The sequence below is a fragment of the Gekko japonicus genome, unplaced genomic scaffold (genome assembly GCF_001447785.1).
Source record: "Gekko japonicus isolate JY-2015 unplaced genomic scaffold, Gekko_japonicus_V1.1 scaffold2540, whole genome shotgun sequence".
Classification (NCBI taxonomy): Eukaryota; Metazoa; Chordata; class Lepidosauria; order Squamata; family Gekkonidae; genus Gekko; species Gekko japonicus.
In genome coordinates, this window is record NW_015172083.1 from 105,611 (window position 1) to 118,155 (window position 12,545).

A 12,545-nucleotide genomic window follows, 5' to 3' on the forward strand; every position below is an offset into this window, starting at 1 on the left:
CAGGCCTGAGCCACACGTCTGCCCTATCACTACTTAAGCTAGCTGAGAACTTCATGGCTCATTAAGCTGTGACAGGGGTGATCCCTCCCACCTTCTGAAGCAAGGGGGAGTGGAAAAAAGGTGCACGCCCTCTGGAATAATTTGTTCAGTAGGGATGTCAGATACTCAGTAAAATCGGGAGTTGTTTGCTTGATGTATGTTTTATGCTCTTTCTTTAGTTCTGTCTTAGCTATTCTAATCATTTTCCTTAGAGGATCTTTCAACTCAAAAACAAACCCCAAGAAGGATTTTTATTTTTACATTTTTCTCACCCAGCATTTGAAACACCAGATCACCCCTCTAGAAACTTTAGGTGAGCTGGCAAGGTAGAGCAAGCCTGGGCCATCCTAGGCTGCCCACCTCTGCTGCTTCCCAGTGTTGTTTTAATTTTTCCTTTGTCTGCTTTTCTTTTTGGCTTGACCCTCTCCCCGTATGAAGAAGTCCAGCATTTTCCTCAGGGTCCTCCTCTTTTCAGTCATCCAAAGAGTTATAGTGACAAGTGTCAATAATCAGCCTTTTGAATAGCCTCAGAAGAACTCAGAGTCCACTTTCGTGGGGGTTTTTTAGTTTCTTTTTAGCCATTTTTGCCACTTTTCATTCAAGTTTTTGAGCATGTCATCCTAATCTGCATAGCCAGCAGGCTTTGCAGCAGCATGAGCCCCAAATCTGGATCCTGCCAGTATAAACCCCTGCCTGCCAGCAACCAGTCATCTGCAGCCAGCCGCAACCACCACCCTATGGCGCCACAGATGCTGTCCTGGAATACCGGGTGGGGGGTTGATGCTTGTCCAGATTGTCCAGGGTGTGTGTGTGACTTCAAAATGCTTTTCAAACTCTGTATTTCACTTTGGATGGGGAGGGGGGTTGATTATCAAACATTCCCTCTCACACAAATTACCTGTGTTTCATGTATGTAACTTTTATTTGATTCATTTGATCATGTGGTCAGTTCATTTGCTTTAAGTCAGTGTTTTATCTGCTAATTCATTTGCTTCATTTTGCTTGGTTCATTTAGTATCTACTCAGTTAGGAATTCCTTTGCTTTATTACAATAGCTTGTTATTTGGCTGTTTGTTTTATTAAAAATTTGATTTGTAGATAGGGAATCCTTATCCCTCCTTGCCCTTGGTTTGCAGCAAAAGCAGCTTCGGTTCAGAAATAATGCAACACACAAAGAAAAATTCCTTTTGTTTTCTTATGAACTGGTCTGTTTTAGTTTTTGCCCCAAACACATTTTTTTAGCTGATGACCCGGTCCCTATTTCTCTTAAAAAATACCCTCATTGCTCCCTCCTGTTTCCCTTTCCTTTCTTGGGACATCCATCCTGATTTGCCTCTCCATTTAAGACAGAACGATGCCATAAAACGATGTCATATTTCCTTTGTTAGGGGGGATTGTTAGCAGTCAGACCCCTTCTCCCACATAGGGGCAGTTTAGTGGACAGAGAGAAAGAGGCATGAACACCCCTCACACAAATATCACCTCAAAAATCATAAATATGAAACACTGTCTGGCCCAAAATTACACAAAATGGATGCCAGTCAGAAGCCAAGCCCTGGAAAATTTTTGAAGGCAAGTCAGAAGTAGCTGACTAATGACCCTCCCCACCCTAAGGAGATGCATAATTAAGGACAATACATTTCCCAAGAAGCCATGCCCTGACCTTGGTCTAAATCCCATCAACTCCAGCTTCATTTCCCCTCCTTGCCCATTTACCCTAATTTAGTAACACTTTACCCTATCCACCCAAACCTGGTAATTTTCCCATCCAGTAATTGTGAGGTCATTAAGAGCCATTTACACCTTTAGTCCACCTCAGGAAAAACCCATCAGGCTTCCCACAAATCATTGTGTAAAATACATCAAGCCTCTCTCAACACATTGTCCATCTCCGAAGAACCAAAGTACTGTTTTGGGGGCAAACACATAAGCCCACCCTCAGGCAGCATTTTTCTCTATATCTGGACTACACAGACATCAGTCAGTGCATGTGTTCTCAGTGCTATAACTCACACCCCCACTTGCGTGTGGGCCCTTCTCCTTTCTCCATGAAATGCTGGTTGTTTTGCAGCTGCCACCGCAGACTTCACTCTTCAAGACTGGTCATTGTACAGCTTTCTCTGAATCGTTTTCTCCCTCTCCTCCGTATAATTTCCTCCTTGTCATTTTGTGTGTTTTAAGTGTGTTTTGCCATTTGACTCCTTTTTCAATAAAAACTTTTCTGGGTTATTTTGAGAGTTCTGTAAGGGAAAATCCCCATAAACATTGGTGGAGATCCCAGTAACCCTCTCACTTGTCTCCTTCAAGCTAATTTCACCCAATTAAAGAGGAGACTGCCTCTTTGGGTAACAGCTGCTGTTCATTAGTAAATGGGAATCGGCAGAATATTCACAACTATTTTAAACTATGATAGTTTACATTTACATTGCAATTCTGTACAAGTTTACTCAGAAACAAGTCCCCACTGAGTTCAAAAGAACTTACTCCCTAGTAAATGCACACAGGAATTCAGTATTAGTTTGTTCTCAGCGATTTTAAAGCCAACAATCCAGTTTTAGTCAGTGAAGTCTTAAAACTGGAAGGTGGCATTAATCCAGGGAATTTTAGGTATGACATTAAAAGTGAATTTAAATTGTCAGGACACACATTAAAACTGGGCTTTGTTTTTTAACTTCTAATCTCCATTGTATTGGCAACATACAATGAATCACAATAAAAAACTGCTCAAGCAGAAGACATCTCTTTAACTACCTTGGCTCTCAATATGCATTTTGAAGCGACAGCTAGACTTGCATGAATACTGGAGTATTGAAATTAACCGTGATCCATTTTAATTTGAAAGTTTAGCATTATCACAAAACTAGAAAGTGCATTTATAAAAGTACTGTCAGAAAAAATAAGCCGTTATTAAACAGGTTTACCATATTTCATACAATTCAGTAAATGCTTCAAAAGTTAACGTTAAATGGTGTACAGTAAACATATCCCAAATGGTTCTTCAAAACCATTACAATATATGTTCACTAAATACTGCTGTACTACAGCATTCATAAGTGGAATGAAAACTGCTTAATGGCACAACAATCTCTGGCACTGCACTTGAAGTGCATGTGACTCGACCAGGAGTACATAAAGTCTTAAGTGCATATCAATAGCTGCTTTAAAATGTCCATTTAAATATAATTAATGCAACATCAACCTACAATATGCCTTATTGATTACACAGTTTAATATACTTTTCCTTTGTTAAGCAGTGGTCAGTTTTCAAGTTAGCTTGTATTATGAACAAAGGGGAAAATCCAAGTTCTCACAGATCACTGTGAACAATTTCTTCTTGTAACTTCAGCTTCACATAAAGCCAGAGCTGAAACACACACACACACAAAAGCATATTAGTTTTTCTTTTCTCTGTGAAAGAAAAGCTATTAAGAGTATAGAAGCTTTGATATTCAAGAAATCCATTTTATTTTGATACATGCCCGCTAAGTCAAATGTTGAGTACTATGAGACAGAGCTCAAAAAGGCTGTATCACTTCAGACTGCAGGTGGGGTTTACATGTTCGAATGCTCCCCCAACATCCAATTCTCAGTTTCACATGGTTTTACTTTTACCTACAGTCTAATGAGCTAGCTTTCCCTAAAGCAGTCTTAAGCGGAGGAGGGCTGCACAACACACCAATCTTCGACGTGGTCTCTGTGCTTCACACCCATGGGATACAGTGCGCACGTGCTGGAACGATTGGCATTGTAGCAAGCTCTTAACGGATTTTTGCGCCCATACCTCAGGCATGCACAGGAACCCCACCACACATGCCCAGAGGGGTGGGCGCAGACATCCCGCCAGTTCCTTTCTTTCCGTCGTGCTGGAAGCACCTTCCTTTTGTTGGTCTGATCGGTAGCTATTTTTCCTCAGAGGCTCTTCTGATTTCTCTTCAGTTTTCTTTATTTTTTGCTTCTACCCTTGTTTATTTGTTGTTTTCTTTTTTAAAAAAGAAAGGGGGAAGTTTTTTCATTTACCTCACTTTGGCCTTCGGGCTTCCCCCACCACCACCTCTTTTTCTTCTCCATCTTGCTTATTTTATGGAGAAGAAGTGGGGCTTTTTCAAGCGTTGCAAGGATTGTGGCAGTAAGCTCGCTCCTCCTGATGGCCACACCCTTTGCATTTTTTGTCTTGGCGAGACGCAATGGCCAGAGTCCTGTTGACACTGCGCCAAGTTTTCAAATCAGACTAGGAAAAACCGAGCGGTGTGTCTCCGGGTGGCGTTACTGGAATCGGCACTAAATCCCGCTTCCGTCATGGATCCAGAAGTACCCGTAAGACCATCGACACAGACAGCTCCAGTATCGAAGTCCTCGTCCGATATCGTCCATTCTACATCGAAGCGTTCAGCACTGACGGTGCAGGCTTTGAAATCAATTCCCATGAAAAAGAAGGAGAAGTCGGGTAAAGAGCACAAGTCAGCCAAAAAGGGCTCCTCTAAGGCCCTAAAGGTGGCAAAGTCTGGGAAAGTAGTGGGTCCTGCACCAGGTAATGCCCCTAATGTGCCCCCCGCTCCAACGGCAGTATCGGCATCGGAGGCATCGCTCCACCGATACCGACCATCCAGCTAATGGACTCTCCCATACACCAGCTAGACCATGACACGCTGGTCGATATGCGTCCTTTCTCCGACATCGATAATGTCGAGATCCTCAGTTGTCCCCTGGGCACGGATTGCTCTCCCTCTGCTCAGTCATCGACATCGATGATCTCGGAGTGCCATGCCAGTATCAACCCAGATTGGCATCGACAGATCCCTAAAAGCACTCAATGTCATCCTCCCCGTCTGCTTGCCGAGGATCGGCCCTTCGATATCGATGATAGGGCTAATAGGGGCCGCGCATGGAGACGAGATCCTACACTGTCTCCCAGATGCTCCCGCTCTAGGAGTAGATCCCCACGAGTCTTCCTGCCCCCAACACCCCCTCCTCTCTCCTGGGATCACAGCCAACTGCGTTATCTCTATGGGGCTTATCCACCCGCATCCATGCCGTGGTTGACTCCAGCAGGTTACTTTGATTGGGATCGTTACTCTGCCCACAGATCACGGTCACCCTATAGATCAAGACCTTCAGCATCTCTCTCCTGTCCTCTGGATCATCCATCTGATGACCCTCCTCGACATCGACCGGATCAATATCATCCTCCCAGTCCCCCTAACCCACGATCAACAGATCCGACTGGTCAGATCAAAACTACTCCGGTACATTTACCAGAGCCCGATTGCTCTGACTCGGCGGATGAGGATTCCGATACGGGGGCTTCAGATGTTCACAGCTCCCCCGATCAGCCTTCACTGAACCAGGCAGTAGCCGATGACCAACCTATATCTCCATCCGATAATTTAACCTCCTATGGAGACCTCGTAAAAAGAATGGCACACTCCCTTGGCCTTTCCGTCGTACAACCACAACCACAGGTTACAGATGCCGTCTTCGATGTCCTGCAGCTAGACACATCAACGGCTATAGCACTACCCATGTCCACGGTCCTTACAGGCAGCTAAAGCTCCATGGGATAAACCGTCATCGGCTCCAGTGTCCACACGTCGCTTGGACCATATGTACAGAGTCCAAGAAACAGGAGCAGAATTCTTATTTGCCCATACTCAACAAAATTCGATGGTGGTAACTTCCTCAGCCAAGTCCAAACAAACCCATTCTGTCCTCTCAGACAGGGAGAGCAGAAAGCTAGATGCATTCGGGCGACGTTTCTACTCTACCAGAGCGCTAGGGGTGAAGACCACCAACTACTTAGCATGTATGAGTAGATATCAATACACTTTGTGGGAGAGGCTTTCCGAGCTTCTGACAAACCTTCCAGAAGACAAGCATCATGCAGCCCACATCATCCAGGAGGGCATGGTGCTGGCGAAACAAATTAATACCTCTAAACATGCCCTAGACACCTGCTCAAGGACAATGGCTTCAGCCATAGCTCTCCGAAGACATTCCTGGCTATGTAACACCAATCTACAGCCAAATAATAGGTCATATGTAGAGGACCTCCCCTTCGATGGTCTTGGTCTGTTTAATAGTATTACAGACACCATATTACAAGATATGGATAAAAGCATTAAAGCTTCTCGTGCTCTGAGCGTTTCTTCATCCACGAGGCAGCAATACCGACCTCGTCCCTGGTCTAGACCCTGGCAAAAACGCACCCCACACCGACAATCTCCTGCCTGGCAATGGAGGCCACATACATCCTCTGGAGGCCAGAAGCCCACATTTCAGAAACCTAGATTTGGATCAGGACACCAGTCTTCCCGCAGTAAGCAGGCAAAGTCCGCAAAGCAGGGTTTTTGACTCCCATGTCACATCCAACCCGTCTAACCCCCTTCCTCCAAACTTGGTGTCTTATCACCACAGACGAATGGGTGCTGTCCATCTTGAACCAGGGTTACCACATAGAATTCATTCAGAACCCCATTACTCCTGTCTTCGTCTCCACACCCCCTTCTCCAGCCCTCCTGGAAGAAGTGTCCGTCCTTCTGAAGAAGGAAGCCATCGAGCACAAGACCTCCTGTTCCTAACCGAGTCCCCTCTCCTATACCATGATGTGCCACGAATGAAGTTGACAGCCTGGAGAGTGGCGTCAACAGCTTTTCCGCCTGCATAGCAAATGTCTTGCTAAACTCCAGAAAGTCCACTACGCGAAAGTCATATCATTACAAGTGGCAAAAATTTTGTTCCTCCTTGGGTGAGGATGCCCCTTGAGCCACCTCTGCAGGTCTCGAGAAAGTTTTCGAATTCCTCCTGTCTTTTGCTGACTCGGGACTATCACATTCCTCGTTAAGGGTTTATTTGGCCGCACTTTCAGCATACCATGTTCAAGTTGAGGGATGCACACTGTTCTCGCATCCACTTTCTAAACGTTTTTTGAAGGGACTGTTACACCTTTACCCTCCCATCAAAAGTCCTGTCGTCCCCTGGGACCTTCCCCTGGTCCTTCACCCAACTCACCAGGAAACCTTTTGAGCCGCTCGCAACTTGTGACATAAAATTCCTGTCCTGGAAAACAGCCTTTCTAGTCGCTGTCACTTCAGCAAGGCAAGTTGGAGAAATACTAGCTTTCAGACATGACACTCCTTACTTGTCATTTTTGCCAGACGGCGTCTGCCTTGTACCTGACATCTCGTTCCTGCCAAAGGTAGTGTCAGAATTTCACCTAGAGGCAGAGGTCTTCCTCCCGGATTTCTTCCCGGCTCCGACATCCCCAGGGGAGAGGCTGTTACACACTTTGGATACGAAGCGTGCGCTTCTGTTCTACTTAAACATTAAATAGAACCAATCCAGCGAGATGTGACTGTCAACTGTTCGTCTCCTATGCGCCAGCAAGGCTGGGAACTCACATCACGGCTCAGCGTTTGTCAAGGTGGATTGTAGGTCTCATCCGCCACTGCTACCTTATTGCTAAACAGCCATTGCCTGGCCCTACCAGGGCTCATTCAACCAGAGCTGTTGCAGCCTCAACTGCCTTCCTCCAGGGAGTTCCCCTAATGGACATTTGCAGAGCCACTATGTGGGCTACGCCTAACACGTTCATAAGGCACTACGCCCTAGATGTCCATAAGAACTCTCGTACCAACATGGGACGTCACATCTTATCCTCAGCTTCGCAGTAAGGACCAGCCAGCACCCTCCTCCAGATAGGCCACTGCTCGCTAATCTTCCATGGGTGTGAAGCACAGAGACCATGTCGAAGATAAACAGGTTGCTTACCTGTAACTGGTGATCTTCGAGTGGTCATCTGTGCATTCACACCACCCGCCCTCCTTCCCCGCTGCTGTCAGCTTCTACATTTTTCATAGGGGTTGATTTGCAGCGGTTCGAAGGAACTGGCGGGATGTCCGCGCCCACCCCTCTGGGCATGTGTGGTGGGGTTGCTGTGCATGCCTGAGGTATGGGCGCGAAAATCCATTAAGAGCTTGCTACATTGCCGATCAATACAGCGCGTGCGCACTGTATCCCATGGGTGTGAATGCACAGATGACCACTCGAAGATCAACAGTTACAGGTAAGCAACCTGTTTTTCTCCTCATTTCAATCCATTCTGATATATACCATCACCTTCTTCCCACCCATAACTGAATCAAATCTGCTTTAGCAGGTACTGTTGAAAATATACACACTTATACATATATTTTAAGCATGTTAAGTAACAATTCTTAATTGTATAAACTATATGTGGTTTTTTTTAAAAAATTCTTGTAATACAAAACTAACAAAACTATCAATTTATGACATTGGATTTTTTAAATTACTGAATTATTTATTCTAGTAATGTACAAATAAAATTCAGTTTTCTGGGGAAAATGTTTATGTATTCTCTTGCTATAATCTGACATCATCTTAGCAATTTTCATAAAGAACAGAAATATTTTTTTCAGTTAGTCACTGGTGGCATGTACAAGATTTATAACCAATCCCATATTTAAACTTTCAATTTCCTTTTTTAAGTTGTTAGGAACTGCACTTCAGGGTGCATAATGCACACATACCCTCACAGTGGCTTTAATATAACTGAGTTCTGTCTTCAGTCTTGGACAGACAATTTATTCCTGAATAATTAATGGGATTTTGAAGAGAACTGTGAGCTGGATCCAGCCTACTTTTTCACTAAGTCTCACCTAATTCCCCCACCCCCCTCACTCCAGCCCTCATCACGCAAGCCTTTCATCCACATAGGTCCTATGATTCCAAGATTAGCATCTCTGATGGTTGGGGGTAGGGTTGCCAGCTTTGGGTTGGGAAACACCTGGAGATTTGGGGGGTGGAGCCTAAGGAGGGCAGGGTTTGGGGAGGGGAGGGGAGGGACTTCAATGAGTATAGTTTTGAAGAGTCCACCATCCAAAGCGGCCATTTTCTCCAGGTGAACTGATCTCTGTCGCCTGGAGATCAGCTGCAATCCCAGGAGATCTCCAGGTACCTGGAGGTACCTGGAGGTTGGTAACCGTAGCTGGGGAACCACCATCCACCCATTTTCACCAGCAGAAAAAGTTGGATGGATCCAATCCAGAGAGTGTAACAGTTTCCACATCCCATTTCACAAAACACAAGGTTGTTTGTTGTTCATAAATCTGCAACATTTTCTGCCATGACTAGAATACTGAGACCTCTGCTGTAAATTTCAGCAACGTTACTAGGAATGAAAAAAGCTGAAGAAACTGCAAGAGTTAAAGACATCATTAGTTAAGGATCAATTCTGTTTTCTGCATCTTTGAAGACTAACGTACCCTAACCACATTACATTTGTACTTTGCTTCCAAATACTATTTGTTGTGTTCCCTGTGAGCGAGTCTTTCCCTTTCTAACTTCTCTCTCTCTCTCGCTTCCTGTGCATTCACAACTTCCTGATCTCTCACATCAAAACATAGGAGCTCAAGTCGAAAACCTTGATCCCTTGGGGGGAAAAATAAAGAGAGTTCTCATAAAAAGCGCTTGAAAATAACAAGATTATCTCAAACAATTCAAAACAGAATGACTGTCAATCAAACTTGCCCCACGCATGGCTCATATGTTAATATTGCCTAAAAGGCTTGTCTGAATTGAAAAGGGTTTTTTGTACTATTAAATTCTAAAATATATGGGATAGACTACTTACTTCTTGCGTTCCTTATCTTTTTTTAAAGTAACAGTGGGTGTTGAGACAAGAGCCTGCCCATGCAGTATATCTGAGGCAGCTTTTCTTTTATTGAATGCCATAATCTCCTCTTCCAGAAGCCTTCTTTTCTCTTCCACTTTCATCCTTTCTTCCTGGTGAAGTCGCTTCAGATGCTCAAACTTCACTTGCAGCTATAAAAAGCAGAACAAAAATTTCAATTCTGCCACAAGGTGGTAGTGTATCACTGAATCCACTTGGGGAGACTAATTCTCAGCATGTCCATACTCAGCTCATAAATTATTGATCCTCACACAAAAGTGCAAACATAACCTTTTCATAAACCTAATGCCTTAAATGGTTTTAGTGGCAAACACAGATTAGTAATTTTATTAAGCCTTTTATAAGAGCATAAGAAGAACCCTACTGGATCATACCGGCAGTCCATCTACTCCAGCACAGTGTTTTACACAGAGACCAGGCAGTTGCCTTGGTATTCAGAGGTGTGCTGCCACTGTATATGGAGGTTCCCTTCACTCACCATGGCTAGTAGCCTCCAAAGGACATATCCTCTATGAGAGGAAGATACCACATAAGGAATATACCATAAGAAATCTTTGGTAAATGGAAAAGACAGCAATAATCTGCAGGATTTCTGGTCCCCATTCTTTGTGAATGAAACTGTGGCTATGGGTCAACAATTAACAGCCAGGTAAGGAAGGTTCACTCCTGTTGATCTTGTTCGATCATTTGTCAAACCTTTACATCATTCATCAGGACATGCTAGTTTATACTGCTGCCTACAACATATTCCACCACATTTCAGCTTTTCTCTGTTAAATAAGACTTGACTTAATTTTCTTTAATGTACAATCTCAAAATAACACACACACAAAATAAATCATACTATAACTTCTGAAACAAACTAACAAAAAGGAAAGGCACATGAAATGCTATCTCATCTTCATAAAGCAAAGAGAAGCCTACTGATTTCAGGGAAGCTGTTCTCAGACTGAAACTGAAGCTCCTGTAAAAGTCTCATTTCTTTTCCACCTTCTTTTCACAGAAAATAGCAAGAGAGAGTCCTGAACTGGATATCCCAGGCAAGCCTGATCTTGTCAGGTCTCGGAAGCTAAGCAGGGCCAACTCTGGCAGGTATTTGGATGGGAGACCTCCAAGGAATACCAAGGAATACCCATGCCCCCAGTAGGAGTTGCCAGAGGTCACCATGACTGCCAGGCACAGGCGCACCCCCCCCACACACACACAAATGCAAAAAATACAAAAGAAAAAAACAAGCAAGAGAGATGCTATATCGATAGCAAATTTCTCCCCACTTGCTACAGTACCACATTCAAGTGCCATGTCCTGCAATCCTCAGGGTTATAGTTTTCTACCACAGCAGATGGCTTAGAAGAAAAGGCGGACAGATTCCTGACAGCACTGTGGCAAGGAAACAAATGTTCTAATAAAATTATTAACTGGATTGCTCCTTCTCAGTCAAACAGATCTGCGTTAGCCAAACGTTCGTGGTGCACAATGTGGGCAATAAACATGCGGGAAGGAGAAATGTATAACCTACCAATGCTACTAAGTGACCCCCACTTCTTCCCTCTCTGTCTGTACAGCCAAAGTGTATACTTCGACTTGGTTTCTAGCAGCTATCATAGCTAAGATTGGCAGTGGGCTGGAAACAAGGTTCTGTGGTGCCCAGTGAGTGCAGCCCTGGAAGCCTTCAAAACATCACCAGGATTCAGTTGGCATGTGGTCTTCTCGGGCTTTTGTTCCTCCACAGAGCATATCCCCATCAGACTTGCACCCAGATCAGAATCTGGTAATCCTGACCACGGCCATTCCCTTCCATGGCAGACTCAAAGACAGGGCCGCACGTACAGGGGAAGAGAACAGAACGCCGGGCTATAGCTCTATGTGGTGCTTTTGTTGCTGCAGCTTTTAAAGCTGAAGAGTCAAGCTACTACCTGAAACACAGCTTCTCTCTCCAACAGCAGGAACAGCAAACATAGGTGATCCTAAGAACACTGTCTCAGGAGTAAGCTCCAGTGAATAACATTGGTCTTACTTTTGAGTAGGACCGCTTAGAATTTCTCCATGGTGCCGGCTGTGCATGCTGGTCTCTACACCCCCTGCACGTTTACTCTTTTATTGTTAAATATACATTATTGGATCTGTCCATACTACCAGGACAAACCCAAAGAGAGCACAAAAAGAGGCATTCTTACTTCTCGCTCTGCTTCTTTCAGCAACGCTTCTTTTTCTTTGACCCTCTGCACCATCGTCTGCCTCATCCCTTCTTCTTTTTGTTGAAACTCCTCAAGAAATTCATGCCACTTAGCTTCGTAAGTCTCCTGTACACTAGAAGCCATAAAATGCAAACAACCTTTATCATATGGTAAGAGGACATGAAGCAAGCCGTTCCTGCCACACTTCACTCATATACCAGTTTTTGTAGGTTTTCATTTCTTTGAATCAACGTTCACGGGTACGTTTAAAAGGGAAAGTCATCAGTTCATTTGACTGCAATCTTACCCCAGTTTACTACTATTATGTTTCAAAAAGCACAGACAGCCTTTCATTTATTCTGTACCAAGCACCTTTTGCAGTTCCAAGGATAATTAAGGAGATGGAAGCACACAAGATACTGAACTTATTACAAGATGGTAAATATTCTTTTACATTTGGTCTTAATGAAGACGCTCCAAAGTCTTTTGAAAGGCTTCACTTGAGATGTTCTGTCACCCGAGAGAGTAGCTGCCAGTCAGAGTACCTAACGGTGACCTCAATAAGATCAACAGATTGATTCGGTATAAGGGGGCTTTCATGGGTGTTCATGCAATAACCATGG

General features: G+C 44.2%; 1 protein-coding gene across 3 annotated transcripts in view; it reads right to left on the bottom strand.

The window, feature by feature from the left end:
• Window positions 1–2,266: 2,266 nt before the first annotated feature.
• Window positions 2,267–12,545, bottom strand: part of SEPT10 (septin 10) — a 47,907-nt gene continuing 37,628 nt past the window's right edge. For all 3 annotated transcript variants that reach the window (XM_015420893.1, XM_015420892.1, XM_015420894.1), the window contains exons 9-11: window positions 11,923–12,055; window positions 9,686–9,876; window positions 2,267–3,403 (exon numbers count right to left, since the gene is read on the bottom strand). In XM_015420893.1, coding sequence (XP_015276379.1) covers window positions 3,388–3,403; window positions 9,686–9,876; window positions 11,923–12,055 — 340 coding nt within the window. In that variant the 3' untranslated portion in view covers window positions 2,267–3,387. The remainder of the gene's footprint in view (window positions 3,404–9,685; window positions 9,877–11,922; window positions 12,056–12,545) is intronic.